At 41.6% G+C, this 18,611-nt stretch overlaps 1 protein-coding gene across 1 annotated transcript; it reads right to left on the bottom strand.

Annotated features, from left to right (window-relative positions):
• Positions 1-9,238: 9,238 nt before the first annotated feature.
• On the bottom strand, positions 9,239-16,589 carry and1 (actinodin1). The gene is made up of 7 exons (XM_034214169.1): positions 16,434-16,589; positions 15,781-15,867; positions 12,865-12,909; positions 12,421-12,566; positions 11,586-12,002; positions 10,773-11,024; positions 9,239-10,658 (listed from the first exon to the last, which is right to left on the bottom strand). The coding sequence occupies exons 2-7, from the start codon at positions 15,851-15,853 to the stop codon at positions 9,591-9,593; spliced, it is 2,001 nt and encodes a 666-aa protein (XP_034070060.1). The 5' UTR covers positions 15,854-15,867; positions 16,434-16,589; the 3' UTR covers positions 9,239-9,590.
• Between the last annotated feature and the right edge of the window lie 2,022 nt (positions 16,590-18,611).

The raw sequence follows: 18,611 nt of genomic DNA, 5'->3' as shown, positions 1-18,611 counted from the left end.
AAACATATCCAGGTTAGGTTGAACCAGCTTCGTAGTACAGGCCTCTGATCTGCAGATCATCATCATTTGATTAGCCAGGCCCAGGGAGCCAGAAATCAACAATTGAGTGAGCATGTGGTTAGATGCTTACCAGCTGTGAACATCTTGTCAAACGAGCAGACAATGAACAAGATAAGGCAAGCCAAACTCAGCTGGAGTGTGATGTATCCTGCGGGGAAAATTGTCAGACTAATTGTGCCTCTTCTTACGTAGTTTACAGTAGATTGTAGAAGATTCTTCCTTCCCTCTTTTTGCTTGGAATATTGTTTGGAAATGTATAAAGCGTCACACCAGAGATGCAGACTAAGAAGTGAAATGTCTCCTTTTTGGTGCAGTGCCAATATGTTTCATACCAGCATAGCAATATATTAGACAGGGAACATACACATTGGACTTACACTGTAGGGAGATGCCCCACATTACGTTTTTTAACTTTTTTTATAAACATAAACATCTATTTTGATGCTTTTTATACATTCTGGCCACTTATTCACATTCATAGAAGATCTGAATAATTAAAAACATGTACATGTGTTATGTTATTGCAAACACACTGCTTAGTTTGAAGATTACATATTAATTGTTATGTAAAATACACACGCACACAAAAAAAAACCTTCTGTGTTTCACTCATTGACCAGAGACACACACACACACACACACACACACACACACACACACACACACACACACACACACACACACACACACACACACACACACACACACACACACACACACACACACTTCAGAGACCTGTGCTTACTAAAGGCTGTTAGGTTTTGTCCATCTCACATTCACACCAATTCTGTTTCTTTTGTTCACATTGTTTTACATAAAATCAGCCTGGCTACACGTTCTCTTACTATACATCCCCCCTATGGCCACCTTTGATGCTGGGTATTGTACAGAGCACGTTATACGAAACATTAAGTGATGTGAGTGGATAACGTGAACATAGCTGAATAGCAGGTAAACTGAGGCTCCCTTAGTATTCAGGTATATACACAAACACCCACGACACTCCTCCACCCACAACATGTTTAGACCCTCCAGTCTTCACCCAATTTGGAAAAGTAGACACTGTAAAGTCTACTGAATCCTTCAACCCTCCTTCTTTGCATCTATCAATTCCTACCTGGGGTCTCACAGTGCCCTCCAGTGCTTCTCTGGAGCTCATTATAAGCTTGTGTAGAGCACTTGACTGGGAGCTGTTTGCCTTTTCCCAAGTAATTCATGCAATTCCACTGACTGACAAACAACCGGTACCTTCACGTTACATTCATACTGTTCATTTATTCATGTTTCATACTAAAGCAGCCGGTCCAAAAGTTGTCAAAATATTGGGGCTTAGCACATGAGTTACTCTAACCCCTTTTCCAATTAAATGAGTTCCGTGCTGGTGCTAGTTTGGTTCACAAAGAAATCACAATGTTGAACCAACTTTGAGCTAGTTTGCTTTTCCAATGACCAGAGAGCCCTGTTGGAGCCAAATCTTGACTTCATTGTTTACATCACTGCTTTTTTTCAGCAACGCCAGCATAAACAAGAATGGCTGACTGCAAACAGAGACGTTTAAGAGAGCATGGAGAACGGGAGATGCATGTTGTAATGAACCTCACATCAGACAACCTTTTAAAACAAATGTGTAAAGCAACACAGTGTGTAAATCATTCCTTTAGGTGTAATTTAACAATGACCAATTGAAAGTATAGACTTTACACAACATAAGCTCCCAAAGTATTTCGGTATGTTCTATTGTTACAGGCGCCTAAAATAACTATTCTGTATTGTCTTGTGGTTAAGTTAATAAAAGGAAGAAAGCTATATAAAAAAAATCAGCAGAGTAGACTTGTATTAAAGTGTAACAGCTACAAACTTTCCAGTTCACTGATTGGTCAAAGGATAGTGTGCAGTTGGTAAAACTCAGTTAAACTCTGTGCCAAAACCCCAAAAAGTATTTCAGAGAATCCACTGGACCAAAGTTTAAATATATTGTCAGTTTTAATTATGGATGACCATATCAAATGGAGATAAAACCAAATATAGGGCTATAGGCTATTTCATAAAAAGGGTTTGATTAATTTCAGAATGCTGCACATATGAACACTGATGCTCTAATTTCCCCTCTTATCTGAATGTTTAAATAACAGTCAATGTGAAGGGCCTCAGGAAAGAGGGCCGGGGGAGCAATCTGTTGCTGTATTAAACAGCTGTTGGAGGCATTGTGACTCCAGATGGCAGATCTTCATGGCGAAAGATGAAAAGTTTGAAAGTGCACACCAACATAATTCAGAGAAACACAGGCTTACATATTCAAACATATATTAATAGAATGGACTTTGTCACGCAAATCTTGGTGGCCTTTTTTACAGCATTCCATTACTTAGCTTTAATTAAATGTTGAATCTGGGACAAATATCAATCAATCAATCAATCAATGTTTATTTATATAGCCCAATATCACAAATGTTACATTTGTCTCAGTGGTCTTCACAGTGTGTACAGAATATCAGTATGACAATACGACACCCTCTGTCCTTAGACCCTCACATCGTACAAGGAAAAACTTCCGGAGAAAACCCACAGTTTAAAGGGAAAAATGGGAGAAACCTCAGGTGCCCCTTTCACACTAGCGCTTTTTCAGCTCCGGCTCGGAGCTGGAGCCTGAAAAGCGCCGGTTTTTCCTGTTCACACCGCAGCGGCACCGGCTCTTAGCTCCGGAATCCGGTTCACTTCCAGCTCCAAAAAAGTGTCGGTCTAGAGGCAAGAGCTTCGGAACTAAGAGGTGGCGTCGCTTACGTCGAGGCGTGCAGGAAACTAAACCCACCTTCCCTGAACATGGGTCGACTGTCATGCCTGCCTACAAGCAGTAGTGCTTATAAACACACTTTACAAAGTCAGGCAACACTAACTAGGCTTCGTGTGATTCTGTTTATTTGTACCTTACTTTGACCATCCGTTCACTGTTATGATCATTGTGGAGAGAGGCAGACGTTTTGTTTTGTATTATAGCAGCTATCGGATGGAATCAATACATGGGCTGCACAGGTTGTCGTGTCCGACTATCACAAGTAGAATCATAATAAAAATACGCCGGTAAAATGTGCCTGTAGAAAACGGTTTATGCCACAATAGGATAGCAATAGCAAGTAGTCAGTTTAGCTTCGGTTGCTATGCTAACATCACCCATTTTATACCAGAGAAACTTTCATAACAGCGTTGTGATACCAAACAGCGTCAATTCAGACTGACACACATTCACTTAGGCTAAGGGGAACTGGGGATATGTATCAGTTGCTTGTGTGAGTCGGACAGTGAATACTTTAGAGCGGCCGCTGCAGTGTGAGCTAACCGGGAGCTAACGGAGGAGAATAAACTCCCGTGGAAGAGCAGCCAACACTGCAGCGGTCGGTAAATACTGCAGAAACACATTAATAAACAATGAACCACGGCACTCTGGAGAAAAGCATAAGGTTGGAGAAGTCGTTATTCAATTTATTCTGGCTTCGTGTGATTAAAAGCAACACGATCATCGACCCGACGCAGTTCCCCGTTGTTGTGAGCGCCGTAATGCCGTTGGGGAGCAAATCAGCGATGTAAACGGTGACGTCATGACGCAGCAGCGGCAGCACCAGTTGGGTGCTGGGCGGTGTGAACAGAGCGGGAGCAGAAAAGGGAAACCGGAGCTGAACCAGAAAAGCTCTAGCTCGGAGCTAGAAAGGGAAAAGCGCTGGTGTGAAAGCCGCAAGGGAGAGCAACAGAGGAGGGATCCCTCTCCCAGGACGGACAGACGTGCAATAGATGCCGTGTGTAAATTGAAAAGATAATACATTTGCAACATAGGTAGTCCAAATGTTTGGAAATGCATGTGTGTATAATAGGAAGATGAATCCACGAGGATATCCATCCAGGACCTATGATCCAGGACCACAGCCAAGACTCAAGATCCAGGGCTCGCGATCCAGGACACAGGACCGCAGGATCATCCATGTCTCCGGATCCCGGCGTATATAGTAACCAAAAATAAAGAAATTTGGGGAAGCTGGGTTAATCGCAACATCAGAGTACACAGGTATAGACAGAGAGAAGGAAGAAGTAAGATGTCCTCCGACAAACTAAGCCTATATCAGCAAAACTAGGGGCTGAATCTAATCAGCCCTAACTATAAGCTTTATCAAAAAGGAAGGTCTTAAGCGCACTCTTAAAAACGGATAGGGTGTCTGCCGCCCGAACACAAACTGGAAGCTGATTCCACAAATGTGGAGCTTGATAAGAAAAGGCTCTGGCTCCCATTGTAATTTTAGAGACTCTAGGAACAACCAACAACCCTGCATTCTTGGAACGCAATGCCCTAATAGGACAGTAGGGTATAATGAGTTCTTTAAGGTAAGATGGCGCCTGCCCATTAAGGGCTTTGTAGGCGAGAAGAAGAATTTTAAATTCTATCCTGTGTTCTATAGGGAGCCAGTGTAAGGCAGCCAGAACAGGAGTAATGTGGTCCCTTTTCCTAACTCTGGTTAGTACACGAGCTGCAGCATTTTGAATCAGCTGAAGCGACTTGACTGACTTCTTGGTACACCCTGATAACAAGGAGTTACAATAATCCAGCCTTGAAGTAACAAATGCATGGACTGGTTTCTCTGCATCGTTTTGAGGCAAGATATGCCTGATTTTTGCAATGTTACATAGATGGAAGTAGGCGGTCCTTGAAATTGATTTTATGTGGGCGTTAAAGGATTAATCCTGATCAAATATAACACCAAGATTCCTTACAGTCTCACTGGAGGCCAAATTAATGCCATCCATAGTTAGTATATCTTTAGATAATTTGTTTCGTAGATTCTTCGGGCCAAGTACAATAACTTCAGTTTTGGTCGTGTTTAACATCAAAAAATGTAAGGTCATCCATGTTTTTAAGTCCTTAAGGCAGTCTTGAATTTTATTTAGATGATTAATTTCATCAGGCTTGATTGATAAATATAGAAGCATATATATAATAATGTGAACAAAATAGGTCCGAGCACTGAACCCTGTGGCACTCCATGGCTAACTTTGGTTTGCGTGGAAGATTCATCGTTAACACGTACAAACTGAGAGCGTTCAGATAGATAGGACCTAAAACAGGCTAAAGCAGTTCCCTATATGCCAACTAAGTGCTCTAGTCTTTGCAATAGGATATCATGGTCGATAGTATCAAATGCAGCACTGAGATCGAGCAAAACAAGAATAGAGACAAGTCCCTTGTCTGAGGCTATTAGAATGTCATTTGTGACTTTAACCTGAGCTGTCTCTGTGCTATGATGTGTTCTAAAGCCAGACTGAAAATCTTCAAATAAATCATTGTTTTTTAAGTAATCACACAGCTGTTTTGCGACCGCTTTCTCAAGAATTTTTGAGAGGAACGGAAGATTAGAAATAGGTCTATAGTTGGCTAACTATAGAAATAGAGATGACGGCAGAGCTAATTCTACTCCAGTTCACTGCTAGACGGAAGCAAGTTTGGAAAACGGTTAATACAAAACTGGACTTGAAAGAGTTAGAAGCCAACAACCCAAGCTGAGTCTGGCAGTGAGTAAGTGAATAATATGTAATCATACCCGCAGATAGTAAGGGACGTGCCCCCTCTGAGCAGACAGATGATGAATGTGTGCTTCAGGCGAAGGATAGCAAGACAAACACCAGAGCATCGCCAAGACGACATCAGGAGGCGGGGACATCTATCACACCAAGGTTGCCATGACAACCTGTCGCCAGGCGACCGCACGCGATGCTCAGCTCAGAGATCCGTGGCCCTCAAACAACACACAGAACATCTAATCACCAAGTTCTTCAATGACGAGGACGAAACAAAAGGAGTGGGGACTTTTGAATAGGGACTAGTGTGTGTGTGTGTGTGTGTGTGTGTGTGTGTGTGTGTGTGTGTGTGTGTGTGTGTGTGTGTGCGTGCGTGTGTGTGTGTGTGTGTGTGTGTGTGTGTGTGTGTGTGTGTGTGTGTGTGTGTGTGTGTGTGTGTGTGTGTGTGTGTGTGTGTGTGTGTGTGTGTAGTGTGTGTGTGTGTACTTTGAGGTAAACCATGCGTGTACATAGAACAGGAACCAAATCACATTTACATAATAATGTCTGCAAGAGGATTTTATAATTGTATTCAACATACCTCTGAGTAATTAATAGTAATTTTCATTTAAATGTAGTATGAAATTAGTTCATGGGTTTTGTCTCTAGGCAACCCTGCTTTACAATGATAAGACAACACCATCCCAGCTCTTTTTCTGTCTCTCATTCTCTCAGTTGCCCTTGTTCAAACAGTTTTCTCAGTGAGCAAGAAAAACCAAACAAAAAGAGTGTGTTCTGTGAGACGTTCCCTTTATTCTTTTGGAAAATGTGTGAAGTAGTGCTGGATAGAGGGTTAAGTCGTATTTTTACAAGTCCACTTAGGGAACAGAACAGAAGAGTGCTGACTAAGATCCCAAGATCAATCCAAACAAAGGACAGTTACACCAATGTGTAATATCAGTTACCTGCATAGCAAAAGTGTTTTAGCCGAGCAGCATCAGTTGTGCTTCTCTATCAGTGTCTACACAGGATGTGTTGAGGCACAGTCTCGAGTGGGGGTCATCCCTCTTCAGGAACCACTTGCACATCAAACACAAGGGCTTTTTTCGCTGGATTTGGAAAACATGAACGCACATTTATACGTTCACTCCTTTCTGAAAACGTGGTTTTCTTGGTTACCATCCATGGAACATCCATAACATTCATCTGTTTGAAACTAATATATATCAATATTCAAATTACTCCTACAGTATAGACTATTCTTCACAATTTCTATTATATTGTATTTTATTTTATTTACTTTGCACTATTATCTGTTTTATTGTGTTGCACTGTTGGAGGAGCCTGTGACCTAAGAATTTCATCGTCATAACTACACTGTACATATGACAATAAAAGCCTTGAACCTTCCGGGCAAAAAAATCAACCTGATCTCACCAGAGTGACTCCACCACGACTCCTTAACACCGCATTGCATGGTGGAGTCACGAACTTTGCTACATTTACGTGTCTGCACCACGCAAACAATGCCAATGTAAAGTGAATGAGGCTCCTTTGTCGTGGTGCACACACGCATTTCTACAACGTCCTGCAGTGAGCTTTTATTCTATAACACGTTTTTAAAATCTACTTCATAGCTTGTAGTAACTCACAGGAGGCTTCTGACCGCAACACAGGACTGATGCAGACTAGTTGTTGGTTTGGATTGGCACTTACTGTGTCATTATAACAGTTAAGCAGAACTAGATGCTGTGAAATACTTTATACATAAATGAAAAATGATATAGGAAAAGCATCTTGCAGAAACGTTGCATAGTATCACACAGTTTTCCATCTGACAAGCCTGGTTAGTGTTGTTAATGTATTTTAGAATGACAAATGGCTAACAAATTAATGGATTAATTTGATCGTTTAAGGTCACAAAAGATTGGCACATTTACTTGGACAGACGTAATACTTGGGACACTAGAATAAAACAGTGAGTAACCTAGGTCATCATGTTTTAACATATGTAATAGTTTTCTCTGTCAGTGTCAACAACTGGAGAAATCCAATGGAATTAAAGTTGTATCAATCTAATCTGAAAAAAAAGACCAAGCAGTACTTTTTGTTTGTCTGTGGGCACTTTTTTACATTTTGAAGATAAACTGCACTCGTGCATTTTCAGATATTATCCGACAGGTCATTTGATTGAGACACATTGTCCTTTAGAGAAAAGAAGATATAAGTCAGAAAGGAGGAAGCCTAGGATCACAGACAATAATCAGAACCGTTAGTCAGAAAGGATACATCAATAATGCAATGGAATTGTGTCCAAGCAAGTTTACGGTAATTCAGAGGATTACATAAATTGAACAACACAACCGCAAAATTCAAGAAGAAAATGGGTTTAGTCTCCAGCACATTACATGTTGTACAAGAGTGGAGGAGGGGCAGGATGATATCAACAATAATACAATTTCATGCTGCAGCCTCACCTATCAATAACTCATTGACTCACTGACAAGTACTCAGATCATGTGATAACTGATAACTCAGTTAAAGTGGCAAAAACACAATGTAGAAATGTGTTCTTAGTAGAATATTGATCTCAAAATATGTATCAAGTACCAAAAGTATAAACACTCATTACCCAGAATCTTCATTTCAGAGCAATAGAGTACTATAATTTGTTTGACTATTTGGAGTATCTATATCCTAACTGTCTAAAAATATAAAGGTGCATTTCAAGGAGGGGGCACAACCTTTATTTAAGATAATGGAATAGAAGCAGTACTTTCTGAAACGTTGTATTTTACTTTAGCCTACTTGGCTTCATGTACGATACAATAGATACGATATTACTTTATTTGTCAGATCAAGTCTGAAATTTGACTTGCGTCACAGCAGCTCCATGTATGTTATTGTTTATCAATATCAATGTAATGTGTTGTCCACCATCGGTTTATGTCCCACTATAATTACTTGGTCAGTCTGTGTCCCACTTTAACCAGTAAATCAGTCTGTGTCCCACTATTACCAGTCCATCAATCTGTGACTCACTTTAGGGAGTCCATCAGTCTCTGTCCCACTATTATCAGTCTCTCTGGCCCACTTTAACCAGTCTATCAGTCTAAGTTCCACTATAACCAGTTCATCAATTTGTAATTTACTTTTACCAGTCCATCAGTCTCTCTGTCCCTCTATAACCAGTTCATCAGTCTATGTCCCTCTATAACTAGTCCATCAGTCTGTAATCTACTTTTACCAGTCTATTAGTCATTTTCTAACAAATATTAGTCCATCAGTCACATGACAACAAATGTGGACAGTACCCTAGATAAAGGGGGTCAACTTACCCACTGGCTCATCTTACCCAACTCTCCCCTATGTAAAGAGGGAGCCTTTAATTGAGCTTAAAAATGGTAATTTAGGTGGCATTGGATTATTACACACATACTGTACATTATCAAACTTGGATTGGTAAAATGATATCAATATTGACTTTTTTATATTTATTTAGAATGTTTTACTGATGTCTATCACGATTGAGTCAAGCCAATCAAGTTGAGTAAAAATATCAGGAGTCAGTGAATGGAAAAAAAGGCTTTCAAGAGCTTTTTATTAAAACATTCAAAATGAAAAATCTTTACATCACTGAAAAAAACAGGAAAAAAAGTGAGATGCATAGATACAGAAGCAAATTTGAGCATTGACAAGGCATTACACATTCAAGGTGGTTTAAAGAGGTGGAGGCGGAAACTTGGAAGCACTTGGCCAAAGCAACAGGTTTAAAGTAGATAAAGAGATGAAAACATTGCTGGAACACACCTCGTCTTTCTGAGCATGCTCCTACAGCTGTAAGCTATATATGTGCATCTCATTGGGTCCATAAACTTCTCTTGAGTCCCATTTCTGGTCCATGTAGGACTGGGTGCTGCATTAAGCTGTAAATTGCTAACGCATGGGTTACTGTGTATTCATGTCCATCTGCATGCATGTGTGTGTGAGCATGTTTATTTCTTGCGGTAGTCATCTCCATAGGCTCTGTGATCATCCTGCCCGGAGTACTGGTCTCCGTAGCGCCTCAGTATGTCTTGGAGGCTGGGCATTCCCTGTGAGAGGGGCTGGTAGGACATGTGAGGCTCCTCCTGGCCGCTCTGGTAGGGCTCCGCCTCGTACTGCTCCTGCTCCATCTGCTCCGGCTGCTGCTCGCTCTCTGCTGCCCCCTGGCTGTAGTCCTCCTCGGCGCGATGCTCCGGCTCGGCCTCGGGCTGGGGCTCAAAACGGCGCAGGCGGCAGTCACGATCGTACTCAGGGTCACAGTCTTGGTTTGAGGGCTCCATGACCCCGTTTCTGGTTCCGTCGGCATTCAGGTGTGGCTCGTAGGGCTCGGCAGGGTAGGGCATGCGTCGGTGAATTCCAGAACGAGGCTCGGTGGGCTTCACTGGGAAGCATTCGCGATCGTATCCAATGAAGCAGTCATGGCCCTCTTTGGTTTTACCTGGGGGGCCTAGAGGGTTGTGCTCCTCCTGGGCAGGCTCCTCATAAGTGGGACTGGAAAATGGCAACTGCTGCCTCTGGGTCGGAGGGCCGCGGCGATGCATGGCAGCTGCTGCCTCACGGATCGCAGCGAAAGGATCATTTGGGTTGGACCCTGGAGCGGCCTCCATGCGTGGAGCGGCCTCCATGCGTGGAGCAGCCTCCATAGGTGGAGCGTATGGGTCGTTACCATGAGCGTGTGCCATGAATCGGCGCAGCATGGCGTATGGGTCATTTGCTGCAGGAGAAGCTGGACGAGAAACCGGGGCGCTAGCCTGGCGGTACATAGCATAGGGATCAGTGACTCTATTAGCATTAGCATTAGCATTAGCACTAGCATAAGCATCCCTAAACATGGCGTAGGGGTCGTTGGTCTGCACAGCAGGAGCACGAATGGCAGCAGCCTCTTCATCTTCCTCCTTTTTGTATGACGAAGGGGGAGTGGCATATTTGGTGGCGGTAAGAGGGTTGCAGCCTTCTTCAACTAGAGGGTTGCAGGATCCAGGGCCAGCAGGGGCAGGGGGGTTAGGGGCACGAGGCGCCTGGACAAACAATGGAAAGCCCGGTAAGTCATTATCATCAAGGCAATAATAGGCTGTTAGAGTACATTAAATCAAATAAATACAAGTATTTCACAATAATAAAAGGAAGCATACCACAAGGGAGGCAGCGTGGGCACAGCGGGGATCACGTGGGTCACAGTTGGGATACTGCAGATAGAGACCAGAGGGGGCTTTCTGCACCAGTTTGGGTTTGCAGTTGGGGTCTTTCTTGGGGTCACAGCCCAGGTGAGCGTAGGAAGGCACGGCTCCGGCAGATGGGGAATACCCATGGGCCGCTCTCAGGTGGTACTGCAGACACTCCACGTCCTCAGAGGAGCAGATACGCAGCAGCTCGGCCTTCTGCTCCTAAATAATGTAAAAACAGGCAGAGGTGTCACTGAAGCGAGAGAACGGCTAATGAAGGAGGGACATTGTCGCTGCGTCGTTATTTAAACGACCACAAGGGGCACCAAAATCCAAAATCGTACACACTTTAAAGGTCTCCTATTATGCTATTTTTAGGCATATATTATAGGTCTCAGATATATAAAAATATAACAAACATGTCTATGAAGTGTATTGCACAAAATACCAAACAGATCACACATTTTAGCTATGCCTCATACCCCTCTGTTTCAGCCCTGTTAGAGAAGTGCTGATTCTGGGTCTAAAGCTTTAAAAACAAAATCCGATATTACTTCATATCTGCAGCAAATCTAGATCAGCTCTGTTGTACCCCCGTTTTCTGACACTTTGTGAGTTCCCTGACACATATTTACGTATATAATACAGAAAAAAGTGAATTTTGCATGATAGGAGACCTTTAAGGTAGGACCTTTTTGGTACAGGTTTAACACAGGTAAATTGCTGAATCTACTAATTACTTACTAATATATTAAAATAGCTAAAATGTCTGGAAAAACATACCTTGGTAAGGAAAGGCACGGCGGATGGAGCGTAGTAGTAATACCCTGACTGAGGGTCCTTTGCTGGAGCAGCAGAGCGGACATACATTGGGGCGGGGGCCTTCACTGGGGCAGGGGCTGCTGCTGGGGCAGCTGGGAGCACCAGGGGCAGGTAGGGGCTTTTGCCCTGGACCAAAGCAGCATACAGGCAGTAAGCATCCTTGGTGGGGTCACAGGTTTTCACAGGGGCAGGTTTGGGGGCCTCTGGCTTAGGTTTGGGCCTACTGGTGTAGGAAGACACGCAGTTAGGGTCATCAGAATCGGAGCAGGACTTGTAGACGTCTCCAAGGTGGCGCAAGTACGCCTTGTGGGAGCGACGTGCCTCAGCGCGGTTCTTGTTCTGGAGGTAGGCCAGGTAGATGCGGTCCATCTCCTGAACCTGAGGGGGGGAGGGGGGAGGGGTTTATTGGGGAGATGATTCAGGTGATGCATGTGTGGTTTGTAAACATACCAAACAGCAAAAACTTTGAGATGATAGCCTAAATCATGTTCAGTATTAAAAATCCATTAAAGGCTTACATGGGGCAACAATCACAGCAGCTGCTTCAAACTTGAATTTTAATAAAGATGAAGGGTGGACATGGATTATGCAGAAGGAATGCTTCCACCTATCAATCTTTAGTTATCTGGCTCAAATATAAAAAGATGCATTAATTATCAAAATGCATTGTAACATCTCTGAATGGGAAACTATCCGCCTTAAACAGACATATTTTACTGGAATATAGAGTTTTTGTTTCAAAATAGGGTGGACTCCCTAGTTTACATCAATTTGTTTGGGATGTGTTTGCACTTACAGCCTCCTGGTTGCCATTTTCGGTGAAGTACTTGTACCAGCCCCAGTAGTCAGAGTTCTCTTTGTACCAGCTGATGTTCCTGCGGTTGCGGATCAGCTTCCTGTGTAACTCTGCAGCAGCCGACACCTCCTGGATACTTTCTCCAGCTGAAGGCAGAAAGAAAGGGAAGGCTCTAATGATTCTGGACATCAATCAAGGACTTTCAAGTGAATTTCAAAGTTTGTTGAAAGATTTTCCAGGCCCCAAAGTTATTATATAGACATCAAATGAAGACGAAGACAGATATTCCCACTCAAAAGAGTATTGATGTGACATTGAGTCAAAGTGAGGGGCAGTGAAAAATGTGGATGTTGCTCTTAAATCAGAAAGTACTTTAATGGAAAAAAGTTTACTTTCAAGATCTTAGAGTCGCCAAGTGTGCAAAGGAAAAAATCACATGTTTACCATCTCGTTTAGTCTTTTTCCCAATTGGTCCAGCAGACAGGAATGCTACAAAACAGAGAAAAGCAAAAACACATGTCAAATCAAAAAAAATGCTGAAGTCAAGGTTAAGTCCTGGAAACTGCTTACTCTTTCTATGCTGACCGTTCTGCAATACACAATATTTGATTTATGACATTAAACTTCAAACACTCATTTTATTACATGTTATTCATTAAATAGGGCAGGGGTAATTGGCTGTGCCTGAAGCGCTGCGACTGAAGGTCTTTGTAGATTTTATAGGTGAGCCTGTAACATCAAACCTCACGCTGTGCACATATATGTACGACCACATGCAGCTGAGGGAAACGTTAATTCAGCTCTGCGCCAGGTTTCTTTCATCTCAACAGGGCAAAGGTGTTAATTCCTTACAGAAGGAAGGAGAAAGAGGAACAGATGACAGGATAATTGTGACGCATGTGAGAGGTGGAAAAACATGAATCTCCTGTTTAAAGAAAGGTTTTGATAACCTTTAATGGTAGTAATCAGAAAGATTACACAAAGGGCAACGAATAGAGGATCTACAAAGAATAACGGCATTAAAAATAGAAAAAGACGTAAAGGTGACCCGTAGGTGATGGAGGGGTGTGGAGGAGGGTGGGCTAAATGATGCTGACTCAGTGTATCCGCTGTATTTTTTTACGAGCCTGTAAAAAAGTGTCTGGCACATCTGGAAACGGCCGAGCTTTAAGAGGGCAGAGGAGGAGGAGATGCTGACAGGTACTAATCTTTTTACAGGACCAGGAACGTTGAAAGAAACATCTCCTCCTACTCTGTTTTTAATAATCACACTGCAGTTTAAAAAAAAACGTTTTTCAAAGCGGTGCTGATGCTCGGCCCTGTGTACATATGCCAATGATGAATTGCAAAGTTAAAACAGGTGGTGCAGGAGCAACCTGTTTTCATGTTGAAGCATTATAAATGATATATGAGCACCACGGGCTATGTTAGAGAGCCACGAAGTACACTTTAAGCACAGTTGCGTGGCGATGAGGGCAACCCCTACTGTATGCGGTTCAAACTCATCCTTGAAACCTATAATTTAATAATATTTTTGAGATATTAAGAGTTTTAACGGAAACAAGGTCACACAGCAAACAAATACACAACATACAGAGAAGAGGTAAAACATGAATATTAAGCCAAATATTTTGTGGATGATGACAACAAATCATTGTGCTTAAACCAGTGATGCAAAAAGTAATTAAGAACCACAGAACTCAGGTTCAGTACGTGAGAATGCTTATACAGCTTTTGATCCCTTAAGAAAAAGTCTTACATAAAATAAACATCTGCTTATAACATATGATGCATTTTTACAGATTTAACCATCCAACCCATCAAAGTAGTTGTTTTGCTTACATTTATCAACATAATGCTGCATACACAGTAATAAAAAAATCTATAAAATCACATTTTGCTGCTGATAATTTGAACTTTCACTGAAGGGAAATGAAAACTTCCCTAGAAAAAGATCTAAACACTTCTTCAAACACTGGCTCCAACTTTTAACAAACAAAAAACTCCTTTACTAAGAAAATATACTTGTGTAACTGTTTCTTGGACTCCAAATCTGTACAGCGCAGCTTTGAAAAGGAGATACTGCTGTATGAATATTTGCATCAGAATCTTGATTATCACTAACCATTTTATCATTTAGTGTGATGTGAAATACTGCACTCTTTGGTAGGTCATTTCTCACTCACAATACTTTAGCACCAACGCTTTGTAGTTGCACATATTAAACTAAATGGAGCTTTTAATACATAAGCTCATCTTTTATTGCCATTATAATTAAATACCTATTATTCTGGGATTTAATCACATTTTGGTTGTGTTGTCTTTAAGAAAAAATAGAAAATTAGGACCAATTAGTGCTGTGTCTATTTAAATGGTAAGAGATACTAGCTGGTATTTTTCATCAGGGCATCATAGGCTTGTCATATTTAAACCCAGCCATAGGGATGCATATCGTACTTTGAAATGTTAGCAACGTCTTTCTGTTTTTATGCATTTTAATATAGTCATTGTTAAAGGAGGGGTAGGTACGTTTGAGAAACGGGCTCGAGATCGCTAGAATTTGAAAATACACAACCGGAGAAAATCTGCCACTTCCTTATAGAGCCCCTCCTCCAACACATACGAACGCGCACATGACCAATGAGGGCACGAGATAAGTGTGTGCCCCGATGGGAGGCTGACAGGCAGGTAGGCCATCCAATCCGTTTAGCCGGGCCGGCTAAACGGATTGGTTGTACTTTTTACAGTATTACGGCTTCTACAGATGACATTTTTTCATGGATTTTTTGTCAAAGCACTTCAGATATTCATTGCTATCGGGATGTTAAGAGCATTCCATGGAATATAACACAAAGTGTATCTCAAGCCGGTTTCTCAAACTTATCTACTGCTCGTTTAATCTTGAATAATTTAAATATGTACTCAGAAAGTGGACTGAATACTTTAAGAAAAAGTTTACTCCACCACATTAATTTAACAGTTGTAGCCCCCTTCAGATTAGAATACAAAACATGAACACCTTTACAAAATGTTGTTACAATTAAACTAGTAAATCTATCAACTGAAAATGATTCTGCATCTACAAAATACTTCAAATTAGCTTGAACTCTTTAACTCAAAGGGCCTTACTTACTTTCATAACATTTTCAACCCTTTTCCTTTGTTATATAGTACATTTACTGCTTGCTATTTCTACTTTTACCAGAGTAAAGAATCTGAGTTTGTCTTCAACTGCCGGTGAGACATGGATTAGAACGTTTTAGTTAACCATAAAGCCATAGGTAATTAGAACTGACAGATATGTTCCACTCTGACCCTGGTGTGTGGTGCTGGACTGTCAGACCCCCGCTGAGTACTCACCAGGCAGCAGAATCACAGCCAGCAGTGTAGCGATGAACACAGCAGAGAAACTGCTTCTCCTCCTTCCAGCCATGGCTTAACCTCCTCCTGCCAAACACATCAATGTTCACAATCACCCCACTTCATCTCTATCATGCCTTCAAATCTTTGTTCACAACAGATTGATTATATCATTTGATTTTACAGACTTGTATCTAAGGACAATATTTGAGCATAATGACAGCAACGTTGCATTTATACACATTTCTTTGTACATGTTCTTTTAATTAATGCCATGATGATAAAGTTAGGGTGGTAGAACAATATCTGTATGCTTTAGTCAAGTTGTTTTCTCTTATTCCCCATCCAGAAGCATTTTTAAGTGGAAATCTTCTCAGCCCAAATAGATGGTGTTTACCTCCATGAAACCTTAACAATCAATGCTATTTAATCTCCTCTCAAATCAATACCTGAGACCCCAGACTAGGCACGTATTCACCTGGAGAGCTGGTGAAGTGTTGGAACTGAACTTTGATGTGTAGGTTTTAAACAAACAAGTTGCCACAAGGACTAGTGGTTAACCAGGTGTTGTTCAGGAGACAAACTTGACTTCAAGCTGAACTTGGATCCTTAATAAGTACCTATAAGTAAAAATAAGTGTACCTGTCTCTTACCTGTGTTTCTAATATCTTGTGTCCGCGGATCCAGATGTGGACTCGAGCCGACAGACAGGGTCTCTCAGTCCAAACACCGAGTGTGTTTCTGAGGGTATGATAGAGGTTCCTGGTCTACCCTGTCTCTGTGGCCCTTCTGACAGACTGCCCTCATGTAAGGATGTGGCAAGGTTTTAAACCAAGCCCGTTCCTTCAAAATTTCACAGAAAAACGCAAGCAAGCACCACCTGAAGGGGTCATGGGCCACCTCAACAAGATGCGTGATTGGTTAGATCTTTCCGAAAGTTTCAGCCAATTGGAGGCTCTGTAATTAAAGACAGGAAAAGAGAAAAGGTGGGAGGGTTCGAAGCCGAGGTGGAGACGTGGAGAGATTCTGTAGAAGTTGTCTCATTTAGGGGTTTTTCAATATAAGACGCTTGATTATTAATGATATGTCACAGTTAAGGGTTGAAATCAGACACTGGATCATTCTTTTTTTAATGTTACATCTCTGCCAAGCAAGACAACCAGACAGAAAGGGACAGAAGAAAGACAACATCAGGTAATTATGAAGGGTGGCTGAGGTGCCACATAAGCACTTCTCAGGGGGCTTCAATGAGGGCCAAACCACAGCTTCTGTCCAAACCAGAACACACACACACACACACACACACACACACACACACACACACACACACACACACACACACACACACACACACACACACACACACACACACACACACACACACACACACACACACACACACCACACACACACACACACACACACACACACACACACACACACACACACACACACACACACAGGGGCAGCTGGTCTACACATGAGGAATTTGATAATCTACAGTTTCCTCCTCACTTTAACTGTGTTCAGGCATGCCAGCCTTGTAAGACTCACACATACACAAAGGCTGATTTTAGTGTGACTCTGAAAAAGGCTTTTGGCTGCGATGTGTGATGCAATATCAGCACATCTGACCGCATTAGCCTGTAATTGCATTGTACCACTCAGTGGCTTTATGATGTTTGCATCAAGGACAGATTCTGAGGAGGTTTTATTAAGTTTAAGGAGAAATAGAAATGTCTATTTGGTTTTCCTAACCCCGTAACCCTAATCACACCAAAAGTTATTTAAACTCAGATAAAGTGGCTTACATGGGAAACATTGCTCTTGCAACACACAGGCTAGACTTATTTTATTTTTCTATTTTACGTTTGCACATGAGATTGTGAAATTGCAGTCAGAGGACTGTTATATTGAGGCTGCTTTGAATGGTTTGAGCTTAAAACCTAAAATCCCCTGAAAACATGTTATTCATGACTGAATAAGAAATAATACGATTTTAAAATTTGAAGATGACCTTTTTAAAGTTTAAAACTCAAGAACTCCATGCTTTCAGGACAATGTGGGCTAGATTGATTAAAATATTGAGAACATTTTTTTGCATACGGATATTTGTGACACCATCTTGTTCCAGCACTTTTTCGGATAAACTAGAATGATGATGCTCTTGTGGCTGAATGGAAGCAAACAGGCTCATCAATTGTGAGATGTTTTCAAAAAGTCCCACTGTAATGGGTGTAACATACCTTTGGCCATGGACTGTAACATCTTTAAACTGTCATCACCTGTACTTTTTGCAATATATTACAATTGTTATCCAGAAGCGTGTGCACACACATTATACTTAAATGTTATATTTTCCTCTAAATCTACACATGCAGCTGGTTTATTTGGGCGTGCAACACCTCGGAGAAAGTCAGAAGTGAATACATTAAAATATAGATTGCACTCTTTAAGTTCACACAACAGTTGAAGGCACATATAAGTGAAGTCAAATTACAGCTTTACCATTTTCCCTGTTCATGATAAATGTAAAGTTTAAAACTTAATGTGTTTTTTTGGCTCTGTATTTGTTTTTCAAGCATTCCCACATTTTTCGCAGCCCCTCTCCTGTCCCATCGTGCCCTAACTGAACATTTAGTGGCCATGTTAACACTGTATCTCGTATGTAATTAGGTTTGCTAACAGGTGTTTCTCCCAGACCACAAACCTACAATCCAGCCGGTAACAGATTCAAACACGACGACGGCAAAACCATACTCATAATTTTCTCCGAAGCTGGAATGTAAGCGATCTTCAGAATTCATAAACACCTGGTTTACCAAGACAGC

Source organism: Gymnodraco acuticeps, unplaced genomic scaffold, assembly GCF_902827175.1.
Source record: "Gymnodraco acuticeps unplaced genomic scaffold, fGymAcu1.1, whole genome shotgun sequence".
NCBI classification, from domain to species: domain Eukaryota; kingdom Metazoa; phylum Chordata; class Actinopteri; order Perciformes; family Bathydraconidae; genus Gymnodraco; species Gymnodraco acuticeps.
Note: the sequence above shows the minus strand (reverse complement) of the source record. Positions and strands in the feature narration are given on the sequence as shown.